The 26,460-nt window shown below is 44.5% G+C and overlaps 1 protein-coding gene across 5 annotated transcripts in view; it reads right to left on the bottom strand.

The window, feature by feature from the left end:
• Nucleotides 1-8,656: 8,656 nt before the first annotated feature.
• The window catches only part of BCAR3 (BCAR3 adaptor protein, NSP family member), a 167,645-nt gene continuing 149,841 nt past the window's right edge, over nt 8,657-26,460 (bottom strand). For all 5 annotated transcript variants that reach the window (XM_069232382.1, XM_069232383.1, XM_069232386.1 and 2 more), the window contains 5 exons: nt 22,658-22,773; nt 15,895-16,066; nt 13,956-14,067; nt 11,231-11,440; nt 8,657-9,312 (listed from right to left, as the gene is read on the bottom strand). In XM_069232382.1, coding sequence (XP_069088483.1) covers nt 9,122-9,312; nt 11,231-11,440; nt 13,956-14,067; nt 15,895-16,066; nt 22,658-22,773 — 801 coding nt within the window. In that variant the 3' untranslated portion in view covers nt 8,657-9,121. The remainder of the gene's footprint in view (nt 9,313-11,230; nt 11,441-13,955; nt 14,068-15,894; nt 16,067-22,657; nt 22,774-26,460) is intronic.

The raw sequence follows: 26,460 nt of genomic DNA on the forward strand, positions 1-26,460 counted from the left end.
AATTATGATTGTGAATGAATTTAAGAATCTGAAGGCTAGGATTGGTTTCAGAGTTAGATCTTGTTTGGGAGCCAGAAAGTACGGTGAGTAGTTTCCGTTGTTTCTTTACCTTGGGGGGACCTCTCTCAATAGTGTTCTTTTGTAAGAGTTCTTTCACCTCCTTTCTTAATTGTGTGAGTTCTTCCCCAACATTCTTTTGTTTTGGTGGTTTTGGAGGAGTTTCTTTGGTTAATTCTATGCGGTAAAAATGATGTCTCATGTTTCAGATCCACTTGTCTGATGTTATTTCTTCCCACTCTCTTTGTAAATATTTTATTCTGCCTCCCACTAGTGTTATGTGGTGGTCTAATTTGTGTGGTGAGTCAGTTGCTTGCTGTTCCTCACCCCTTGAGGGGTCTCGCCTATTCCTTTTCCTCTTGCTTGAAAGGACTGTCTCAGGATGTTGCTATTGTTGGTATGCCTTGAGCCTGCTGTTGCTTTTGGCTCTGTGGAAACGGTGTTCTACCTGTTGACCATCGCATTGTGCTTCTTTACCTTCTGAATGAACACTGGAACTGTAGGGCTCCCATGGCTTTGACTATCTCATTGTCTTTTTTAATTTATTGCAAAAACTCATCCAGGCTTTGGACAAGCAGGGTGTCTCCTGTGAATGGCATATTTATATCCGATGCCTGCACCTCTGGTTAAAAGTCTGAGTCCCTTAGCCGGGCATGCCTCCTTAATGTGGTGTCTGAACATATCTGCCTGTTGGCAGTATCGGCTGCATCAAGTACTGATTTAAGGCATGTATTTGCAATATTACATCCCTCCTGCATGATTGCCTTGTTTCCCTTCTTGTATTCTTCAGGAAGGTTATGCATGAGGGGCTCAGTCTCATGCCACTGCTGATGGCCATATCAGTTTAGGAGTGGATCTGAAATCTCAGTACGCCACTGCTCCTTCCCACCGTGTCTAGGCATTTACTCTTTCTCTGGTGGGGACCCCGTTGAGGTGGAAGCATTGTTTCTCTTTCTTGCAGTTGAGACAATTTATAGAGTCTGCTGGTGCATTCTCCTTTATGTATCTTGGGTATTGTGTTGAGGGTTTATATTGTTTCTCAAATCTTGGCGTAACTGCCTCGGCAGTAGCAAGCTCTTTGATGCCTCCTTCCCCTGATCCAAGATGCTTGGCAGCATTGGCAGGTACAATTTACCCTTGTGAAGCAGGCATTAGTGTCTCTAAAAGGAAGCAAGAGTTTTGTTTTTCCTCCTCCAGTTGTACTCCATGGGTATTAGCAGCCCTCTTGATGAGGCTATTGTACAATGAGAGATCGTCGGGCGGGTAATGGTCTCATGGGGTAGATGTCAACTTCTGGGGGATCTGTATCCAGCTTGACCCATGACTGTTCAACGAAGCCCCCTACTCCTTCAGCCTCTTTTGTATAATAGAATTCGAAATTTCCTTTAGGGAGTTGTCACATTCTCATTTTCTTTGTAGGAGAGCCACTATTAAGGCCTCCAGCCTTTTCTTCTGCAGGTCTTTTCTTCAGCATCGATGCCAAGGTTTTAGTGCCCTCTTTTGATCCCTTTCGCACTGGTGTCTTTGTCAAGGGTTTCAATTGTGTTTTGGCTGTCTTGGTATCCTCCGCTCGGGATCCGTGGGCCTCTTTAGTTTTCAGCTGACCTTTGGGTGACGTTTACCTTGCTGAGGCTGCCTTCCTGGACTTTTTGTCTGAGGACTTACAGTGTTTTGTGCCTTCCAGTGGTTTCATTATCCTTTGCGTCCTCCTCTGAGCGTCCATCACCACCTGTTTTTTCTCAGCGTCCATGGAGTATGTTTCGGCATTCACCTGCCCGCTTTCGGCTTCCTAGATGTTGTCGTCGCTGGACAGGCCAAAGTCTTTCAGCAATACCTGTGGTCTTTGGGTGGCCATGGTGTGTTGTTGCAGTCTTTGCCTATGATGTGCCCTCAAGGTCTTCAGCACAACTGTGTTGCTGGCCTCACAGTCCCACTCCAGATAGTATTTTGGGAGCCAGAGGCTACAAACCTTATGGTGGTCTCTTTCCATGAACTTGTGGTTGCAGTTGGGACAAAATTTAAAGGGAATATTATCCATGCCCCTTACCTGCCCTTGTTCTCCAACCATGTGGCTGATTCTGGTGAGATCCCTTGCTGCGGAAAAATATGCCATGAATGATACCCTTCTCTCTTGTCCTCTTTGTGGTGTTCGGCGGCTTTGAAGATTTTCTTAATTAAAAAAAAAAGAAACTTTTGGAACTTCTCGATTGTGTCATGACCCAATGGCGGAAAAAATAATCTGAAGCTGGCTACTATGCACAGAAACATCTGTGGCGTCGTCTGACGTCATACAGAGGACAGGCATGCCAACAAATGGTGGTCAACTACGTCCACAGTACATAAAAATAAGGAAGAAAGCCATTTCCAGACCTAATCATTAAATGCCGGAATAACGCAAAGTATGTGAATCCAAAAAAGGATTCATCCTGCAATATAATGTTGCTAGTTGCTATCACCTCAGCACTACTTGTGAGAGCTTCAGGCTCTGTGTGTTCATCCAGCATACACCACTTTAGTCTCCGATACATCATTAGTAACATAGAGCACTAGTTTTGAGAATGTCCGTGACTTTTATTCTTCTTTATAATCTTCTTAAATCACAACAGTTATATCTTCTAAAGACAGCCAACGTGCTTTGTCATTAAAGACTTTTTCAAGGCTGAAAAACATACATCAAAGGTACCACTTAACAGACATTGCGAATGCAAAACATGAGGAATCTGTGTCTAGAAGCCTCTATCAGAAGAAAATGTTACCTTTGGTAACCCTCTTTCTGTTAGAGAGGCTATCTGCAAATTCCTCACTGACCTACCCATCCTCCCCGTTCTGTGATTGGACTCTAACCTTTACTAAGGTCCCAAGTCCAGGAATCTGCACACTGGTCTATCAATTTGCTTTTGAGTCTCGATGTCTGGGGGCGCAGGCAGTCTCGAAAGAAACTGACATCAGAATCCAGGAGCAGCAATAATAAAGGCCCAGCACATCACTTCAAGAGTGGAACAGTGTCAGTGCAGAGTCACATGGTCCCCCCTTACGGCACGCAGAGGTACTATGGAAATAATTCCGGATCCAGTCTGATGCCTGGGAATATTCAAAAGGTGAGGAATCTGTAGCTAGTCTGTACCAGAAAAAGCTTTACCGAAGGTGAGTAACTTATAAATTTGCTCCAATAGTTTGATGGTGTAGTGCAGGTTTGAAACTTGATGAAAAAAGACTGGGCTCTAAATGCACCAATATTAAGTTTTTTCCAAATTACGAGCAACCTCAATAAAGGGTTGTTGCTTCAGACTTGATGTTAAATTCGGAAATATATAGATATTTACATAGGTGAAGCTCTATTGCAGGATCGTTTTAAGTAAAATTGGCAAAGTCTTGTGAAAAACCAGAGCACTTGATGTGCTTCATAATTTCTACAGCATGTTCAGCTTGGTAACATGAGGGTTATATTTCAGAATATCATGAGCAAAATATTGATACGCAAAAATGTAAAAACCTAAATATCAAATTTTTTGTGAGCCCAAAAACCCAATACATTATTTCCAGTAGAGCCTTAAACATCTGCCTGTCAAAACCCTTTTTTTTTTTTTTTTTTACTGAGTGGATGCATGTATTGTCAACAATGAAATCAGTGAACATGTCCCACTGAAACAATGGCCTACCACCACAGCCATCTCTAGCACTGCATCTGGTGCGAAACTCACTATATTCTATGCCAGTTGACTTCAACCCACTCTATTGTGCACCACTGCACTCTTCTCCACTGCACTATACACCAGTCCTGTCTAGGCCACTCCACTCTGCTCCACTCTAGGCCACTCCCCTCTAAGCCACTCAACAACACTGTACTCTATGCCATTACACTCTATGCCAATGATTTCTACGCTATGCACTCTGCGCCACTGCACTCAATCCGGCACCACTCTACGCCACTTCACTCTACTCTGAAACAAAATACTCTACACCACTCTACTCCACTTTGCCCCCCTCCTCTTCACGCTACTGCACTCCGCACTACTCTACACCACTCAACACCAATGCTCAGTATGCTACTGCACTCTGCCCTGAACCACACCACTCTAAGCCACTTCATATTGTGAAACAATCTACTCTATACCATACTACTCCACTCTGGCCCATTCTGTCACTGCAATCTACACTGCACCACTGTACTCTGGACCACTGTGCTCTGCACCACTCTACTCTGTGCTAATGCCCTCTACGCCACTCAACTCTAAACCACTGCCCTCTACGCCAATGCACTCAACACCACTTTATTTACAACCAGTGCATGCTACACCACTGCACTCTATGCCAACTACTCTGCACCATTGCGCTCTACGCTACAACACACTATGCAACTGCATGCTATGCCACTCAATTCTACTCTGTGGCGCTCTACTCTGCGTGGTCTTGCAGAGTAGAGTGGCGTAGAGTGACACTCGGCCACTGAACTCAATGCCGCTCTACTCTGCACCACTGCACTCTATGCCACTGCACGCTAAGACACTCTATACCATTTCACTCGGTCACTGCACTCTACGCCTCTGTTCTTCTCTACACCACTCTACTCTCCACCTCTGAACTCAACACCACTCTACTCTGCACCACTGCACTCTACGACCCTGCATGCTATGCCACTACACCATTGTGCTCTTCATCACTGTACTCTACACCATTTTATTCTCATCTGCACCACTGAACTCCACGCCACTGTAATCAACACCATTGTACTCTACATTACTCTACTCTACACATCTGCACTGTACCCTGCACCACTCCAAGCTAGGCTACTTCACTCTACTCTGAAACAATCTACTCTGAGCCACTGCAGTCTACACTGCACCACTCTATACCACTGCACTCTGACAATGCACTTGACACCAGTTTACTCAAAATCAATGCACACTACGCCTCTGAACACTATGACAATCTACTCTGCACCACTGTACTTTACGCCACTTCACTGTAGGCCACTCTACAATACTACACTCTATGATGCTCTACTCCATTAAACTCAACTACACTCTACAACACTCTACTCCATTCTACAACATTACTCCACTGTATGCAACTCCCTCTAAGCCACTCCATGCCACTTTACCTCACTCTAATTTATGACTCTACTCCACGTGATTCCACTCCATTCTATGCCACTTCACTTTACAACACTCTACTCTGCCGTCCGTCTCTCATTGCACTACTGTACTCTGTCACTCCATTCTGACAATCTACTCTGCTCTACGCCACTCTATGTAAAACTCTACTCCTCTCTCCGCAACATCTGCCACTCCACAACACTGCCACTCCGCAAAACTTTACTCAGCTTGTGAGGAAATGCTTATTTGGCATGGTTACCCCCTAACTTTTTGCCTTTGCTGATGGTAAGTTATGATTTGAAAGTGTGCGGGGACCCTGCTAACCAGGCCCCAGCACCAGTGTTCTTTCCCTAAACTGTATCTTTGTTTCCGCAATTGGCACAACCCTGGCACTCAGGTATGTCCCTTGTAACTAGTACCCCTGGTACCAAGGGCCCCGATGCCAGGGAAGGTCTCTAAGGGCTGCAGCATGTCTTATGCCACCCTAGAGACCCCTCACTCCGCACATGCACATTGCCCCACAGCTTGTGTGTGCTGGTGGGGAGAAAATTACTAAGTCGACATGGCACTCCCCTCAGAGCGCCATGCCAACCTCACACTGCCTGTGGCATAGGTAAGTCCCCCCTCTAGCAGGCCTTACAGCCCTAAGGCAGGGTGCACTATACCACAGGTGAGGGCAAATGTCCATGAGCACTATGCCCCTACAGTGTCTAAGAAAAACCTTAGACATTGTAAGTGCAGGGTAGTCATAAGAGTATATGGTCTGGTAGTTTGTCAAACACAAACTCCACAGTTCCATAATGGTTACACTGAAAACTGGGAAGTTTGGTATCAAACTTCTCAGCACAATAAATGCACACTGATGCCAGTGTGCAATTTATTGTAACATACACCCAGAGGGCATCTTAGAGATGCCCCCTGAATACCTACCCGACCTCTAGTGTAGGCTGACCAGTTTCTGCCAGCTTGCCACACACCAGACATGTTGCTGGCCACATGGGGAGAGTGCCTTTGTCACTCTGTGGCCAATAACAAAGCCTGTACTGGGTGGAGGTAATTCTCACCTCCCCCTGCAGGAACTGTAACACCTGGCGGTGAGCCTCAAAGGCTCACCCCTTTTGTTACAGCGCCCCAGGGCATCCCAGCTAGTGGAGATGCCCGCCCCACCGGCCACTGCCCCCACTTTTGGCGGCAAGGCTGGAGGAGATAATGAGAAAAACAAGGAGGAGTCACCCACCGGTCAGGACAGCCCCTAAGGTGTCCTGAGGTGACCCCTGCCTTTAGAAATCCTCCATCTTGAGTTTGGAGGATTCCCCCAATAGGATTAGGGATGTGCCCCCCTCCCCACAGGGAGGAGGCACAAAGAGGGTGTAGCCACCCTCAAGGAGAGTAGCCATTGGCTACTGCCCTCCCAGACCTAAACACCCCCCTAAATTGAGTATTTAGGGGCTCCCCAGATCCCAGGAAAGCAGATTCCTGCAACCTGAAGAAAGAAGGACTGCTGACCTACAAGCCTGCAGAGAAGGAGGAAGACAACTGCTTTGGCCCCAGCCCTACCGGCCTGTCTCCAACTTCGAAAACCTGCTCCAGCGACGCATCCAACAGGGACCAGCGACCTCTGAAGCCTCAGAGGACTGCCCTGGACTACAGGACCAAGAAACTCCCGTGAACAGCAGCCCTGTTCAAAACCAGCTACTTCTGTGCAACAAAGAAGCAACTTCCAAGGACTTCACGTTTCCCGCCATAAGCGTGAGACTCTACACTCTGCACCCGACGCCCCCGGCTCTACCTGCAGAAAACCAACACCTCAGGGAGGACTCCCCGGTGACTGCGAGCCCGTGAGTAGCCAGAGATGACCCTCCTAAACCCCCACAGCGACACCTGCAGAGAGAATCCAGAGGCTTACCCTGACCGCGACTGCCTGTAACAAGGGACCCGACGCCTGGAACCAACACTGCACCCGCAGCCCCCAGGACCTGAAGAAACCGAACTTCGACGCAGGAGTGACCCCCAGACGACCCTCTGCCTTGCCCAGGTGATGGCTGTCCCGGGAAGCCGCCCCTGTGCCTGTCTGCACCGCTAGAGTGACCCCCGGGTCCCTCCGTTGAAACCTATACAAAACCAGACGCCTGCTTTGCACACTGCACCCGGCCGCCCCTGTGCCTCTGAGGGTGCGTTTTGTGTGCCTACTGGTGTCCCCCTCCCCCCAGTGCTCTACAAAAACCCCCAGGTCTGCCCCCCCGGGGCGCGGGTACTTACCTGCCGGCAGACTGGAACCAGAGCACCCCTGTTCTCCATAGCCGCCTATGTGTTTTGGGCACCTCTTTGACCTCTGCACCTGACCGGCTCTGAGCTGCTGGTGTGGTAACTTTGGGGTTGCCTTGAACCCCCAACGGTGGGCTGCCTATGCCCCAGGACTGAGACTTGTAAGTGTTTTACTTACCTTGTAATCTAACCTTTACTTACCTCCCCCAGGAACTGTTGATTTTTGCACTGTGTCCACTTTGAAAATAGCTTATTGACATTTTTACAAAGACTGCACATGATATTGTTTTCATTCAAAGTTCCTAAAGTATCTAAGTGAAGTACCTTACATTTAAAGTGTTAGATGTAAATCTTGAACCTGTGGTTCTTAAAATAAACTAAGAAAATATATTTTTCAATATTAAAACTTATTGACCAGGAGTAAGTCTTTGTTCCTCATTTATTGCCTGTGTGTATACAACAAATGCTTAACACTACCCTCTTATAAGCCTACTGCTCGACCACACTACTACAAAAAAGAGCATTAGAATTATCTATTTTTGCCACTATCTTACCTATCTTACCTCTAAGGGGAACCCTTGGACTCTGTGCACACTATTTCTTACTTTGAAATAGTATATACAGAGCCAACTTCCTACACAGCTCTACACCCTTCCAGTCTACAACACTTTACTCCCTCCACTCTGACATTCTACTCCCTACATGGCACTCCACTCAACTCTACACCGCTCCATAACATTCCATTCTAATCCACTTTACGACACTCCATGCCACTCTCCTTTACCCCACTAATTTTTAGCCATGCTAAACAGCAGCCACCCTGGTGCGCAACATGGCTAAAACATAGTGGCAAAGCCAATATGTCTAGCAAAGGCGAGACCTATTGGCTTTGCCAATGCTTGTTTGTATAAGCTTCAGCTCATGAAAATGTCAAAGGAAATTGGCTTTCGGGTTTGTATGTATTCGGTTAGTGTTGCTCTTCTGCATTGAGATAGGGTGCAAACCATGCTCAGGAAAAAAAGTATTTGCAGAGCCTATTGTGGTGAAATTGTGACGTATTACAATTTCAATTTGGCATTATTAAATTGTTAATCAAAACTATACACCTAATTATCTTAATATTTACAAGTTGATTGCAGGTTTGAAAAATAGCTAAGTGACATAAAATTGTTTTTAATCAGAAAAGCAGTATACTGTGGGGCAATATTGTCATTACTGAATACAGCAGTCTGCGTGTTATCTGAAGTTTACTTTTATTCACATTTTATATACAGTTTATGTTAAGGAATATCATACAACTGATACATTTTGCCAAAATGCACTCGGTCACTGTTTTCAGCTTCCACGCACTTTCCTCCACAAGCTGTTGTGCTTGGCACTCTTACAAACACAGCCTAGCCGCGCGGGCTTACAAGATTTAACATGAGCAACGCCAGAGCTCATGGTTGGCAAGAATGCTGTCCAAAAATGCTTGCCTTCTCTATTAATTTTATGGAAATGTTACCTGGAAAATAAATAATTTAATCAGTAGTACCATTAATATGTTAAAACATATTTAAATAAATATATTTGAGAAATGTACATTCTGCTCTAAAAGTATCTTCTGCCACTGAAGGGTCACAGTCTCTGGTGGATGACTTTTTGCTGTATTTTACCGACCAGCCCATATGTGGTATGAGCTTTGAAAGGGTGGCTCATTCTAGTTAGTGATTGGAGTCCAGGTCCAAGTGCTTCACGACAGAAGCTTCCAGTTTCCGTGACAAGGCGCTTAGAATCTGGCTGAACTTCTCGTATCGATCTCTCTGGTTGACTTGCGCTCCTTTACTTCCCCACAACAGTCTCATTTGAAACTCTGTCCTGAAGATGTCGCTCATCTCTTCATCTGGCCTAAAACCTAAGGGGAAGCAAGACAGCAGTTGATGAAAACCGATGATAAAAACTGAACATGACATAAAAACAGGACTTGTGACAAGTTGCACCTTCTCTTACGGCTGAGGAAGGCAGTAGGCAGTTACGTGATGCATCATGCTTGAGTATCCATTTTGTAGTGTTAGGAAGCGAACTTATTTTATGCTACTTCAGCCATACAAAGCTTTGAATAATTGGTCTTTGTGCTACAAAAGGAAGTGTCTGCCCCAACATAAGAAGCTCTGACAAAACTAATAGATCTGGTTTTAATGTGCAAATGTATGCAAACAGCTTTTGTGCATGTCTACCATGTCATGTTAAAGCCAGGCCTATTTACTTCGCCAATACTTGTTTATCAGGACTACGGACCACTCTATCAAGCAAAATGCAAGTCCTAACTAAAACCTTACAAGAAACCCCGCTGCAGTGAATAAATAAGGAATACCCCGTTAAAAAATGTTGCATTTTCAAAAATAATGTAATTTGCGATGACTCAAAATTACTTTTGTGATGTAAAATAGTCCCTCGTGCAGTGCCCTGCAAGCACCCCACAGGAGAGGGAATGATACACCAAACTTTCAAGAGCATGAGGTGAGAGACTGTTGTGGGAGGAGCAAGGCAGACTCCATTTTGAATAACTGGTAACAATAGGTACACCTGTGTTGTCAGGTCTAAAAAACAGACCCCTTTTTGCCAGTAGCATGAGACTGAAAATGTGTTCATAATCACTTGCCTAAAATGCACAGTAGGAACCCAGAACTGTGTAGAAGAAGATGTCAACATATCCATGTAAATTCTGATGCCAAACAGATTTATTTCTCTTAGGGCAACTCCAATGTATTTATGGGCATATTTACAAGGAATTGGCATAGGGCAGTAAGCCTTTCTGCTGTGCTGCCCTACACCAATTCGAAAGGGCAGACATGCACCATATTTACAAGATACGGTGCATTTCTGTCCTTTCCCTCTGCACTGGCACACAAATTGCTGCCTAGAGCTGATGCAGGCATCCCTGCACCCTGCGGGATGTAGCACACATAGAAAGAGGGAGTAACGAGGAGAAGGCGTAGCATTTTGGCTCATTCCCAGGCTTACAACTTCTTGTAAATTTGGGAATGCCTCAAAATCCATGGTAGATGCGTGAGAACACCCATGGAATGCTGCCCCAGGGCAGAGTAATGGAATGCTGTGACTTTTGTGTTGCGTTATTCCAGATTTATGAAGCCACGCAAGGCCACCATAAGTGGCTTTATAAATCTGCCTTAGGTGGTGCGTAGCTCTTGCACAACGTTATGTGGTGTAAGAGCTATGGAACCAGGGTCGTAAATATGCCCCCAGTTTTTATATGGACAGGCCCATCCTGAGCGAGCTCACGTTGAGGGGTGTATGCATGGCCATTAATTCTTTAACATCGCATAGATAGTTAAAGTCACATCACTTCTGTTTTAAGCTTTAGTGACATCGTAGTAGTGATTTGTAGTCCCACCCTTAGCTTCTCAGATGCTGCTATTCCCTTCCCTAATTGTCGCCCTTGATGGTGTGGCATGTCGCTTGGGGTTTTTCTCCGGTTGCTTCAGATGTGGTACATTGATGGGTACTATGTTAGTGTTTTTGAGTTATTAAATTAAAATTAAAAAACACATTATGGAAATATTTGTTTGCAAGCACCCACTCCCTCAACAACAGACCTCACTGCAGCTGACCCCGTTTCAACCACGTGCTATGAGAACGGTGCCCAGGAACCCGGCGTGAATAGAAGCATTTTGTAGCCCCGTTGGCGCAATAACATTTTATTAAAATTGTACAAGTTGATTTGTGGTGTTCTGATTACTCAAAAATGGTTGTGCCGGCTTTTAACTGTCGGAGCACTTAAGTTGTACTTTTCCTTTTGCTCCCGGACTTACCTTCCAATATCTTTTCTGCATTCAGCCTGTAAGTCTCCGCATTCTGGGCTATGGAACGTGCCATATGTAGGTGGTTCAGCATTATTTCACAGCCTTGGTCGTTATTTTCCCACATGTCCATTCCTTCGAATATGACGTCCTCGCGCTCCAGCAAGGTAATGAGTGGTATCAGCAGCGGTATTGTTATGTTGGGAGGAGTCATCGCTGTTTCTGAAATGTATCGATAAATAAAATGTCACATGACCGACAGCAACTTTATATTTTGTGTAACTCCCTCAAAATGTGATGAATTGAACATTTATAGCATGAAAGGTAATGAATTACAAAAATACTTATAATGTAATACCTTAGTAATCTCCAGCACAGCACAACTTTTGGCCATTTCCTAAAATAATAAAGGTCAGCCGCTGTGCATACAGACACATCTCGCTCAGGCATTTCCTATTAACGTCCATTACAGAAGACCTAGTGATTGGGTATTGGCCTGCTTCCATTTATTTTGTTGCAATATTTTTACACTGTGGACCTAGCACCAAGAAGCAACGTAGCTCAGTACTTAAAAGGGCAAAAAGGTCAGGAGCTGTCTCCATCTAGATCAGATCTCGTTCACACAATAAGGGGAGAAGCTGGCCAAGTCACATATACAACCAAAGGTGTTCCGCCGTTGTGAAACTGCAATGCAGCGGGATACGAATGAATCTTTGTCAGCCAAACAGATACTGAGAAGTGGAGATGCGCTAAGCACATTCTCGGAGGGCAGTGGAAGTTGTTAGGGTGCATGCGCTATGTTGGAATGTGGGGTCTGAAGTTCACGCTGCTAGAGTGTCTGGAAATATATAATGTTTGGCCATTTTCGAAAGTGCCTTCTGTATGATGCAGTAAATACTGAACTGGGTGCACCTGGCAGGGGAAACCAATGCAGCTCATCACAGAGGACGTGTTCAAATTTTCGTTGGCATGTGATCAGGTGTATGTAAGATGGCCTTTCGAGTGTGTTTCTCCATCAATGTGGCCTTATTTATGACCTTTATTGTACAGTGAAAATTGGTGCAGAAAAGTGGAACTTTTTCTTGGGGACAAGAACCAGCCAGAGTCAGTTGTTAACGTCGTCTGCTTAGGAAAATGAATATGCAATAGGAGGGACTGGCTGAGAGAAGGAGAGGTAATCAAAGGGTAGACTTCAGGAATGGAGCTTTACCTCACACGTTGGCAAGTGAGATTTGTATTGGTTGCACTTAAAAATCTCGCCTTCGCGAAATATATTGAATACTGACATTTGCTTAAACAAGTGTGAGCTTAATTACCACTGTATTCATTGCCTGCACGGATAGGATGCCCCCCTGTCCCAAACACTAAAAAATGCATTGCTTAGTACCCATTCTTTATTGGCAAATGTAAATACCATCTGATGGTATTTATGAAGCCACGCAAGGCCACCATAAGTGGCTTTATAAATCTGCCTTAGGTGGTGCGTGGCTCTTGCACAACGTTGTGTGGTGTAAGAGCAATGTAACCAGGGTCGTAAATATGCCCCCCAGTTTTTATATGGACAGGCCCATCCTGAGCGAGCTCACATTGGGGGGGTGTGCATGGCCATTCATTCTTTAACATCGCATAGATAGTTAAAGTCACATCAGGTGAGTGAAGGAATTTTAAACACTGCATGTTGCAAGCTTGCTTATTATTTACTTGATTAAAAAATGCAGCTAATGAAAATAAGTGGAATTGCCAACATCATACACATCAGGTTACCTACTCCGAGTATCTTGAAGTTACTGATTTGGGCAGATGCAGAAGTTTCTTCCCAAGGCAGTGTTTCAAGATAGTTGCTAACATCTTATGCATTATATCACACCCAAGGTTTCCCAGAGAAGCACGCCGCCTAGTAAAACCCAGACATTATGCCTTTAAAAACAGTCCAGAATGTGGGAATTCCATGCAGAAATCCGTGTGGAAACACCAATTTCTATGATAATTACCCATTCCACAGAAGACATCCCGTAAAGATGCTGTAATGTTGTGCCTGAAAATGACTGCACCCTGCAATGGTATCTGTTTCTGGCTGCGGTTTAACCACACTGGGATTCGAGCTCAGGCTGCACTTTGAGCCTAAACACATGTTTTGTGCATGAGTACAGTGGCCAAAAACCAGTTGTCAGAGACTTAGTTATGTTTTTTCCATTGTACGCATGGGCTTATACACCCGAAAATGCAAAACAGTTTGGGACAAAATCCGAGAACTGGCTTATAAGTGTCACTAAATACAGTGGCCCACTTCACAGCTAATTTTGGCTCCATCAGTGGTTGTACGCAAGTTGTATAACTTTCTGTTGTCTGTCTACAATACAAGCGATGTCGGTGTTACTGCCTGTGCAAGCCGCTATCTGGGAGTGAAGAGAAGCCTGTTTTCTCTGTTGTGTGTATGGATATATAACTGTATGTGGTGTGTCTGTGCCCACCTACTATGCAAAAATACACCTATTGGCTTTACCAATGCTTTTTTTTATGTCTCCATCAGGCACGCTGTACTGCTAAGGGAAAGCATACTGAAACTGCCGTTGTGCATGAAGATGTGTAGAAAGGAGCTATACAAATTGTTTTCCTCAACCCCTTCCTATCAATAGCACATTCTAGTAGCTGGACTCCAACATATTTCAATATTGCATATTACCATACTGAATAATAAAGCTTATGATAGCTAGAGGCAGGTAAAATGTGTGGTTACCTTCTCCTGTATGCAAGGCTTTGCTGAAGGGTTTTAATTGCTTTTCGTAAATTATTGCATTTTGTGTGTACTGATGTCGTAAACTGGTCCAGGTTTGTTCTAGTCTTGTAATCTAGAAAAAATATACATATATATTTAGTGCAAGCTATGACAAATATATTGACCTGGAAATTATCCTATCAAATCCATTATCCAGCCAGTAGCATAGTACATCCACGTTCTGTTACTAGCAGTGAGGTAAAGTTCAGCAGCAAGTATCATTATAATTAATTATGCACAAAAATGAATACATTTTGTGGTTCTGACTGACAACAAAACGTGTAAATGAGCAGAAGCATCCGGCGGGAGCATGGCATTGCTTTTACATAGACTGTTCTTTTGGAAATGCACAGCCGGTGTGCATATGGATGCCCATGTAACAGTAGTCAGCTGTGTAGTTATTGATTGCTCAATAACATTGCTCTAAATCATTATTCTCACGAGCCACAATGAGGCAGTACCCGTGCTTATCTGCGGCACTCTGCACCACTCGAACACATGTGGATCTTCACAAAAAAGGGAATGTTACATCAAAAATGTAACATTTCGCTCTCCACATCCAATAAGCCACATACAAACCGAGGCTTCTCTCCAATTCTCATCCCGAAATAAACCGTTTACAACAGTTGTTTTTGTTTTTTAAACCAGGCCTTTTCAATAAAACAATTGGGCTGTTCGACAGCAACCGGCCGCTCTTGTTAATCCCTCTTTTGTAGACATTTGACAGACAACACAAACCGAGTTGTAATCTGCATCCGTGTTCGCCACAAAATAGATGCTTTGCGGCAGAGGCGTCTCAGAAATGCAGTGTGTGGGTCTGGTTGAGACCAGATCACAAATACAAACCTGTTATGAGGGTGGAGACAAGAAACTAGAACACGAGATCCCAGATGTTTACAGCTGTGTAAAGTACAATCATGGGGCCCTCCTGCAGGGGTCTGTGTTAGGCCCCTGGTTGTCTACTACATATTTATATGAACTATATCCAGGGCCACTGGAACTAGGGTACAGGTGTGTGTGCGGTGGCCAAAGGTGTACTCTGCAGTTTGTTGCCAGGTGCAAGGCAAATTGTCATTATTTATTAATGTAGATTTATGGCTGGATGATGTAACAAGTTGTGGTATATTACATGAGACTAGGTTAATTAGGTGGAAAGATTAGTTTATGTTCAATGCGGTTTTTTAAAAAGGAGAATAAGACTAACATCTAGAAGGTGACAGATTTGCAAACGAGCTGTAGACGTGGGCAGTACCAAATTTATAAGAAGGGAACACTGGTTATGTACAAAGATTCTGTGAAAAGAAAATGAACATGGACCAGTGGTTAAACTGGTACGAGATGACTCTGAATCAAAGATGAAATCTAAAAAAACGCTGTATATTGTTCCTAGGCTGATGATTTCAGCAATAAAGGGATGCTCTGCGTCTCAAGTCAGACTTCAACCAGGGAACAATCAGAAATTTACAGTGAGGTCCATCTTTGTGGTGTAGTCTTGCATGTTAAATATGGCCTGCAGTTACAGAAATCTCTTGTAGCAGGGTGTGGGCAGGTTTGCGTCAGCTCAGCTTGAACGCCTGTCCTTTTTCAGTCTCCGCTCTTGATCTGTGAGAGGACCTGCACAGCATAAACCTGGATCAGAAATCTCACAATGATTCATCAAGCAGAACGCCTTTCGTTCTCTCTGCGTGGTGTACATGCTCTGTGTATTTGGTGTGGGGATTAAAGTGAAGTGCATAGAGTTCTAAGGATGTTGCTTGGGCAACCCCAAGAACAACACTGTCTTTCTGCTGGGACAGATAACATTATCAGTGACTCAAGCATATACAAATGTTTACAGCTTTGAGAGGAGAAAATAAAAATGCAAAATAGTACCAAGTCTCACGGCTTGACAGCAGCATACCTGTGGCATATCCAAGGCTTTCATTACAGCAGAAAATGCGTACAAGTCTCCCATAAAGTCTTTCAACTCAACAGCAACCTGAATGATCTTGTTCAGGGTTGTGGTTCTTTCCTCCAGGTTTCCAGTGCAACCCAGTATGTCCACTGCTATGCCAATAGCCATGGTGCTGTGCCTAAGCAAAAATGCAGAAGCACACAGGCAATTTAGCATTTACAGCACTCACACATTTTAATAACCTGCTTAATGTAATTGTGTCCTATGTAACCGTTTACAATCTTACAACAGTGCCCTGATAGCAAAAAAAAAAAAGCCTGTTCATTGGTTTGCGAAACAGCCGCATAAAAATACATTATATCACGATTTCTCAACAGTGTAGTATAAAGAAAGCCCATTGCAGAATCCTGGATAGTACACTTCTGATCTTACATTGTCATCAAAAACACAAATCAAGATACATCAGGTGGCCCCAACATATGTGGGACAATTTCCTCCACATATTTCCATAACAGCGATTACTTATCAGTAATAAGGAGTAAGTGTGCTCAGTTAAATCAAAATGGAGATAAACTAGTTACAGCTTTTTTTTTTCTTTTACAAAAATATGAATATAGCTAAAATTCGCAAATAATAAATATGGATAAAGTGAAAGGTTTAAAAACTAAATATAATAAAACAAGAAGCCCTACTTATTATATTCTATTAACCCCTTAGCTGCTGGGCCTTTTCCCCCCCAGTGCTGAGCCCTTTTTTGGCTATTTGGGGTAGTTCGCGCTTAGGGCTTCATAACTTTTTGTCCACATAAGCTAACCACGCCAAATTTGCGTCCTTTTTTTCCAACATCCTAGGGATTCTAATGGTACCCAGAGTTTGTGGTTTACCCTGGAGGAGACCAAGAAAATAGCCAAAATACAGTGAAAATTTAGTTTTTTCCAAAAAAATGGGAAAAAAGGGCCGCCGAAGAAGGCTTGTGGTTTTTTCCCTGAAAATGCCATCAACAAAGGGTTTCTGGTGCTGAAATCACTATCTTCCCACCTTTCAGGAACGGGCAGACTTGAATCAGAAAACCACATTTTCCAACACAAATTTGGCATTTTACTGGGACATACCCCATTTTTACTATTTTTGGTGCTTTCAACCTCCTTCCAGTTAGTGACAGGAATGGGTGTGAAACCAATGCTGGATCCCGGAAAGCTAAACATTTCTGAAAACTAGACAAAATTCTGAATTCAGCAAGGGGTCATTTGTGTAGATCCTACAAGGTTTTCCTACAGAAAATAACAGCTGAAATAAAACAATATTGAAATTGAGCTGAAAACAACAGCCATTTTTCTTTATGTTTTACTCTGTAACTTTTTCCTGCGATGTCAGATTTCTGAAAGCAATATACCGTTTTGTCTGCTGGACTCTTCTGGTTGCGGGGATATAAAGGGCTTATAGGTTCATCAAGAACCCTAGGTACCCAGAGCCAATAAATGAGGTGCACCCTGCAGTTGGTTTTCATTCTATACTGGGTATACAGCAATTCATTTGCTGAAATATGAGGAGTGAAAAAGAGGTATCAAGAAAACCTTTGCATTTCCAAAATGGGATCAAGATAAGGTTTTGAGGAGCAGTGGTTATTTGCACATCTTTGAATTCCGAGGTGCCCATACTAGCATGTGAATTGCAGGGCATTTCTCAAATAGACGTCTTTTTTACACACTCTCTTATATTTGGAAGGAAAAAATGTAGAGAAAGATAAGGGGCAATAACACTTGTTTTGCTATTCTATGTTCCCCCAAGTCTCCCGATAAAAATGATACCTCACTTGTGTGGGTAGGCCTAGCGCCCGCGACAGGAAATGCCCCAAAACACAACGTGGACACATCCCATTTTTTCACAAAATACAGAGCTGTTTTTTTGCAAAGTGCCTACCTGTAGATTATGGCCTCTAGCTCAGCCGGCACATAAGGAAACCTACCAAACCTGTACATTTTTGAAAACTAGAGACCTAGGGGAATCCAAGATGGGGTGACTCGCGGGGCTCTGACCAGGTTCTGTTACCCAGAATCCTTTGCAAACCTCAAAAAGTGGCTAAAAAAAGAAGTTTTCCTCACATTTCGGTGACAGAAAGTTCTGGAATCTGAGAGGAGCCTCAAATTTCCTTCCACCCAGCGTCCCCCCAAGTCTCCCGATAAAAATGATACCTCACTTGTGTGGGTAGGCCTAGCGCCCGCAACAGGAAATGCCCCAAAACACAACGTGGACACATCACAGAAAACAGAGCTGTTTTTTGCAAAGTGCCTACCTGTAGATTTTGGCCTCTAGCTCAGCCGGCACCTAGGGAAACCTACCAAACCTGTACATTTTTGAAAACTAGAGACCTAGGGGAATCCAAGATGGGGTGACTCGCGGGGCTCTGACCAGGTTCTGTTACCCAGAATCCTTTGCAAACCTCAAAAAGTGGCTAAAAAAACAAGTTTTCCTCACATTTCGGTGACAGAAAGTTCTGGAATCTGAGAGGAGCCTCAAATTTCCTTCCACCCAGCGTCCCCCCAAGTCTCCCGATAAAAATGATACCTCACTTGTGTGGGTAGGCCTAGCGCCCGCGACAGGAAATGCCCCAAAACACAACGTGGACACATCACAGAAAACAGAGCTGTTTTTTGCAAAGTGCCTACCTGTAGATTTTGGCCTCTAGCTCAGCCGGCACCTAGGGAAACCTACCAAACCTGTGCATTTCTGAAAACTAGAGACCTAGGGGAATCCAAGGAGGGGTGACTTGCGGGGCTCGGACCAGGTTCTGTTACCCAGAATCCTTTGCAAACCTCAAAAAGTGGCTAAAAAAACAAGTTTTCCTCACATTTCGGTGACAGAAAGTTCTGGAATCTGAGAGGAGCCACAAATTTCCTTCCACCCAGCGTTCCCCCAAGCCTCCCGATAAAAATGATACCTCACTTGTGTGGTTAGGCCTGGTGCCTGCGACAGGAATAGATCACACAACGGTCAATGTTGGTCCTTACGTGAGGCAGCTGTTGACCCTGGGGTGATCCATTCCTGACACAGACACTAGGTGTAGGCACTCAAGTGGGGTAGTGTTTTTATCAGGACAGGTGAGGAGTCACTGGGTGGTAGGAATATTGTGGATCCCAGCATATTCCTGTAGTTTGTGTGACAGAAATGCGAGAAAAATTGAGTTTTTTTTCAACATTTCAGCTTTGCAGGGTATTCTGGGTAAGAAAACTTTGGGGAAGCCACACAAGTCACACCTCTGTGGACTCCCCCGAATGTCTAGTTTCCAGAAATGTTTGGGTTTAGTGTGTTTCTCTATATGGCCGCCGAATCCAGGACCAAAAACACAGGTGCCTGCCTTACAAAACCAGTTTGTTTTGCCATGGATAATTTTGATGTCTCCACAATATGATTTGGGTGGTGGAATTTGGGGCTGAACTAAATTGGAGAGCTCCCAAGAGAGCACTCTCTCTCTGCTTGCCGCCGCATTCACCTGCTCTCTGGGTTGGCCTAACCCACTATTACCCAGTTGCACAAACAGCTTGCGAAGGGACAGCAGGACTGTCCTCATCACCTCCCTCAGAATGTACTGGAAGAGGAGTTATCGAATGGGACTCCTCTGACTGAAAAATCACTCCCAGAGTCTGCGCCATTGTCCTATCCCTCAGATGCTGTCTCAGTATCTGATGTCTCAGTCTCTGATCCTATGTCAGAGCGGTCCTCTATAACCCGAGTGCAGGCAGCAGTCATCCATCAAGATGCCATCTCTGCTATTGGCTAAACTGTTGCTCTAAAACACTAGCCTACGTAGACAGTCACAAAATCGATGGTGTGTGAGATACGTGCAACAGTAGAGGCCACCTTACCTGCGCTTCTTCCCTCAATCAGCACGTACTTTCAAGACACTCAAAAAACACCTTGTCACATACCATTCGTCACAGTCTTTAGCACCTCCTGCGCCCAGTCCAACAATCATTATTGGTGCTCCCACTCCCTCCTCCTCGGATTCCCTCATTACCACCCAGCAAAAGTGCCCTTCATCTCTCCATAGACTTTGCTAATGTACTCAGCTATTTACATAAAATACAGATTTGCTCTTTGCAGTAGGCATATAAACCTTCTGCGCTTCTTTATGGCACTAAAACTGCCACTAGACAAGTCGGACCCTTTTCCCCCCAGGGAAACCACACACATATTGACAAAAGTGATATATATATGACAGCCAATCACCTGAAACTCAACTCAAGCAAAACCGAAATAATCCTCTTTGGCCCACACAAAAACACCTGGGACCCCTCATGGTGGCCCACCACGCTAGGCCCTGCACCCACCCCCGCCAACCACGCACGCAACCTCAGCATCATCCTAGACTCCTCCCTCTCGATGACCCAACAAATCAACGCTCTCACCTCCTCATGCTTCAACACACTCCGTATACTGAAAAACATTCAAATGGATCCCCACAGAGACCAGAAAAACTGTCACTCACGCACACATCAGCAGCAGGCTTGATTACGGAAACGCCCTCTACGCCGGCACCACTCTAAAACTCAAGCGCAAACTACACGCATCTAGAACTCAGCAGCACGACTCATCCTCGACCTCCGCCGACACGAACACATCTCTCCACACCTCAAATCCCTCCACTGGCTCCCCATTGACAAAAGGATCACCTTCAAGATCCTCATCCTCGCACACAAATCACTCCACAACACAGGCCCTGCCTACCTCAACGAGAGTCACCTTCCACACCCCCACACGAAACGTCCGCTCAGCTGACCTCTCTCTCGCCTCTGTCCCCCGCATCAAACACACCACCACCGGGGGCAGATCCTTCTCCTACCTTGCACCCAAAACCTGGAACGCCCTCACAACCCACCTTCGCAAGACCCAAAACCTACTTCTTTTCAGGAAGGGCCTCAAAACCTGGCTTTTCGAACAGTGAACCTCCCAGCCCCTTTCCCTCCCCCCGCCCCCGCCCCCAAGCGCCTTGAGACCCTCACAGGTGAGTAGCACACTTTATAAATCTCTTTGGTATATATAGATCTACCTCTATATATATATATATATCTATGTACATAGATATATCTATAGATATATCCATGTACATAGATATATCTATCTACATAGATATATAAATATAGATCTATATATAGATCTATTTTTTTTAGTTGTTGTATGGTTTCCTTGGGGGCCAAAATGGCCCCCAGGGAAACCCTACAACATCTAAAAAAAAAATTGCCCCCACAGGGGGTCACCCTGCCCACGGGCGACCCCCTGTCATTTTATTTATTTTTTATTTTTATTTTTTTGAAAAAAAAACAATCCCCTGGGGGGGGGCGCGATCGCGCCCCCCCCCCCCCCCCCCAGGGGGCACCTACCTTTTTTTTTTAAATTAATTATGCCCCCGGGGGGGGCGGCCCGTTTTCCGAGGGGGCCGCCCCCCCAAAAGTGAAATCCCTGGCATCTAGTGGTGTTTCCTGGCCCCCGATCGCAGCTGTGCTGCGATCGGGGGCCAGGAAACACTTTGAGAAGGCCTCGTAAGAAAGGGGAGAGTCTCCCCTTTCTTACGAGGCCTTTTCAAAGTGTTTCCTGGCCCCCCGATCGCAGCACAGCTGCGATCGGGGGACCAGGAAACCTGAAAGTGTTTCCTGGCCCCTGATCGCAGCACAGCTGCGACCGGGGGCCAGGAAACACTTTCAGGAAGGCCTCGTAAGAAAGGGGAGTGTCGCTGCGATCGGGGGCCAGGAAACACTTTCAGGAAGGCCTCGTAAGAAAGGGGAGACACTCCCCTTTCTTACGAGGCCTTCCCGAACGTGGGAAAGGCCGTTTTCCCCATCAAAGCAGGAAGCGGCCGCAAGGCTGCTTCCTGCTTTGATGGGGAAAACACCTTTGCAACGTCAGCGCGCCGCGAGGCGCGCTGACGTCACAAAGGGGCGGGTGGGGGGGGCGGGGGGAGACACGGAAGCTTCCGTGTCTCCCGGGGGGGGGGTTTAAAAAAAAAAAATAATCCTCGGGTGCGACGCACCCGAGGATTTATTGATACCCTTCCTGGTGTCGGCCACTGGTCGGGACCCGCACCAGGGAGGGTGTGTGGGCGTCGGCCAGTGGCCGACGCCCGCAACGAAGAGGTTAATTAGGTATTTATTTTGTGTCGGACTTTCTCTCTTGTGGCAATGACACAAATATTCCTGATGAACACATACAAGTCTTGCATGTGTATAATGCTTTTATACTACCAGAGAACACATTCCAGTGGTGGAAAATGTTCATGGGTTTTCTGTCAGAATCATCTGTGAAATGTGTCATTTATTCAATGCTCAATGACCTAGGCACTGTTTGGAACACCTACTATTTTGGCGACATGATGCAATGTGTTCAAGCTGGGAGGTCCAGTCTATGCATGAGTCCCACATGAAAATGGGGCAAGATACTCGAGGACTCAGTAGCTGGACTGGTCAGCCTGGTGCTCTCTTATGACTGGAACGTTTGTTTTGTACCTGGGAGTAGTTTGTGCTTTAAGTGCCTTGTTTGAAAAACATATTCCAGTAGGCCTACTTGCCCTTTAGTTATATGCAGGGCCACTGGAATTGTGTCAGAAAGGACCAAAATATGTGGCAGGGTTGACTAATTAATGTGGCAAAAGAAAGAAGTAGAGTTATAAATTTACAATGTCAATAGCTCCAACTCATTGCAAACGCTTATGTTAGCTAAACATATGACCAAATCCCAGGGACTGTTATAGGAGAACACTGAGGGCGGGAATGTTTACCGTTCTATTAGGTCCAGGCGCAGCTGGTGTCCATAGGGCAGAGTAATGAGCTCCAGGCCCGAGCTCACTCCCATCATCCTCCGCACCTCCGCAGACACCTCCAGTATCCTGGCAACCTGTGAGTACAAAAATTTAACATGAGAGACTTCAGGAAGCTGGTTTATGTTGACGTTCATGATGCAAGATGTTCAATTGCAATGAGCTGTGAAGCTCCCCGTGCACAACTACAAGACAACTAAACAATTTCTGAGTCTCAAACAAACATTTCTTATCATCAGATCCCTTCTGGCCTGCACCTTAGGCGAAGGACCAGCTCTCACATGCTAAAGGCAAGCCTACAGCTTCCGCTAAGAGTTTACACACGTTTATTCTGAAGAAAACAGGATTTCCTTTATCGATTTGGGTACCAAACTCAATGTTCCTTATGCATGTAAACAAACCTTGGGTAGAAGGGGTTCAATGCCCACATCGAACAACTTGCTACAGTATGCGAGTGGTAACCTGGACTCACTTAAGTTTCACCCAGGGGGCTTAAGAACTGGTTCACAATTGTTTTTAAGTAATGTCAAGGGTGGTGCTCATCGATTGAGTGATCTGGCTACCTGCCCAGGAAGGATGCTGCAGTAGAAGTGACGTGTCCCAAGCAGCGCATAATCATCACCCTGAACAAAGCAATAATTCAAGATGGAGAACTGATAAGTAAAATGTTTTGCATAACTTGCTACCCAGGGCTGCAGTTTTCTAAACTGCCTTTGCTGAGAAAGAACAATGTATTTTTGCTCTTGAAAAGCTGAGGGAAGTGCACAGTTCTTTAAGAAAGCCATCAAGGATAATAACAAAAGTTAATATGATAATGCACTCCTGCAAATAAAAAATGCTCATTGTGGCAATCACAAGCACTGCTGAAGGTTACATCTACCACTATGAAACTTCAGCACAGTAGTAATAAACGCTATAAAAACACATCATTGCACATTAAGTTTCTGAGGGCTCCTTTACTTACTTTGGCCAAGCCTAACAATGGCACAGGTCCTCAATTGATATTTACTTTAATACAGTTTCCTTATAGCCCACCTACAACATGTCCACCCCAAACCCCTAGTCTCCCCCCCCCACTTGTCACCCACACTGTAAAGCACCACTATTGTTTTATACTGGGTTTGTTTGCTCTGTCATCCTTTAACATAGCTGGTCACTATGAACTTGTCAGTATGTGTTGGTCATCCTGTGCTTTTGGTTGCATCTACTGTTGCATGACTCTCATATGTGCTGTCTAGAATTATCATGGCCTAGGCACATCTCAAACCTGGACACACTATATTCAAGAGGTATTCTACCTAGCTGGTCAGAATGAACCTGCCAGTATGTGCTGGTTATCTTGTGATTTTGGTTGCATGCTACTGTCACATGACTCATTAACGCTATCTAGAATTATCATGGCCCAGGCACATCTTGTATGTATGTGGTATTTATAAAGCACATTCTGACTCACAGGGAGCATCGAAGCGCTAAAAGTAGAAGGTGAGAGAGAAATCAGAAAACAAACCAAGCCCCCTTCCCGCCCCAATCAGTTATACCGAAATACTGCTAAGGGAAAAGTAGGCCAAGTAGAAAGCAGGCTATCGAGAAAAGAGCCAAGTTTTGGCCAGTTTCCTGAACCTTAAATAGGCTGGTTCTTGCCTAATATTCAACGGTAATGAATTCCAGCCTTTAGCAGCAGCCACCGTAAAAGCTTTACCCCCCATCTTGCTCTGTATGTGTGGGGGACCTGAATGCTATATGCTTTGGCGGACCTCAGGTTTCTCTTGGGAACGTACCAACAGACCCTAGTGGTAAGATAGCTAAGACCAATTCCATGAATTGCTTTATAGGTTAGGCAAAGTGTTTTAAAAATAATACGCTGGGACACTGGAAACCAATGTAGTTTCTTAAGACTCTCGCTGACTGAATTCCACCGTGGAAGATTTAAAATTGCTTTAGCTGCTGCATTTTGGACCATTTGCAGGACCATCTTAAACCTGGACACAACTATTCATGAGCTGTTCTTCGTGTAACCAGAAATTACAGCTTTCTATAGTGAATCTTATCAAGTTTTAATATTTTGTGTTGTCGATGTTAAGTGGACTCACTATAATAAACTGTGTTAAGTATCATGGAATATATGCATCAAGTGTACTTCCAAGGCTTTGAAGTGTAGCAGTGCTATTCCATGAACAACATTACTCCATCTGTAACGCCAGCATACCTGGATTCTTTAAAGTACTGTAATCACAACAAAGAGTAATGTTTCTTTAGGGTTCCTATTTAAACATAAATAATAGCAGTAATGATTAAATAGAACAATGGTAGCCCTGAGGCTTTAATAGTTGTCGTCATTACAAGCTTATAGTAGTTGTTCTTGTTTTGTGGTTCGAGTCTGTAGATCACGTAATTTCCCTGTTTAATATTTAAAGAAAGTTGAGAAATTATTCTTCTATGACAGAAGGTGTCTCTCAAGTGAAAGGATACTTCGTAATAATTGTAGTGTTCTTGTCTCCATGTGTCTGTTAGTAGGACTCACTGTAATTTAATTTTACAACTGACTAGTGAAACTTCAATCCTGTACTTACTCGGATATATAATTATCACAAAAACAATATCCTACTGTGATGGGAAATGTTAAATCTACATGTATCAAAGCCAAGATTTTCCCTCTTTTTTCTCATCAATTTTTGACCACAAGAATTTTTTTTTATCTCAAGGTTTATCATCCGAAAACAGACAAGTCGGCGATAGCCAGACCTGGGCATTTAGTGTTCCGCAGATATGATCTTTTCTGTGGCACAACAACCACTTTTGCGTAGGGTGCTGTCCACACTGTGAGCATCGTGCTGGATCACCCCTGTTTTTTTTTTCTTCATCCAGAACCTCCTGAGGTTGGTTGACATTGAGCAGCTACATCACAAAATCCATCCTGGGGAAGTAATAACCACTAGAAATTCGCCTGCGACACTCTTCATTTTATGTGCACAACCACTGCATGACGTAGATGATGATCGGTACTGCAAGCGAGCAGAAACAAAAGGTTCAAAAACTGACTTAGCGCAAAGGTGTGAAAGGAAAGCAGGATCTGAAAAAAAAAAGCAGAAATCAAAAACAAAATAAAGAAGTTATGGTAGAAGTGAGTAAGGACAGGTGGAAAGGCAGTGACGCACCAGCGGTGGGTTTAAGGTATAAAAGGGAGGACTTTAGGAGTGGACACGCTACCCCCCCACCCCCCTCACTCCAAGAACAAAAAACGGAGAAAACCTAGAATAAGAAAAGAAAGGACGGGGTGGGGAGGAATTGATGAAGAACTAGATGACAAAGGAGGTACTGTAATTTTTTTTTTTTTTAAAGAACTTGGATTTGAACCAATTTCTACCAAAGCCAATTTCAAAGCAAATGGGCTTTTCTCAACATCTGCTCTGAGACGGTTTGATTTGAATCGGAGCCTCTTCCATCTATTTGGCGCGAGGTCGCCACAGATTTGGCGTTTAACTTTTACAATATCTTTCCGTATGTCCGCATTCCTTTGTCTTTGTGTGTCCAAGTATTATGAAATGATAGTGGGTGCTTATGAGACATGGATATGACGTTGCGTAATCTAGAATACGATGTATTTGAATTAATTTCCTAGTATTATTTTCATTGGAGGCCTGGTTCCATTGCCTCACCGCTGTGTTCGCATATTTTCTTCACTGATTTACCGTCTGCTTCTGGTGGCACCCTGTGGGTGCCGCGTCTTATTCTGCCCTGCAGTGCAGGGCACGTTTGGAGGAGCT

Source organism: Pleurodeles waltl, chromosome 4_2, assembly GCF_031143425.1.
Source record: "Pleurodeles waltl isolate 20211129_DDA chromosome 4_2, aPleWal1.hap1.20221129, whole genome shotgun sequence".
Taxonomy (NCBI): domain Eukaryota; kingdom Metazoa; phylum Chordata; class Amphibia; order Caudata; family Salamandridae; genus Pleurodeles; species Pleurodeles waltl.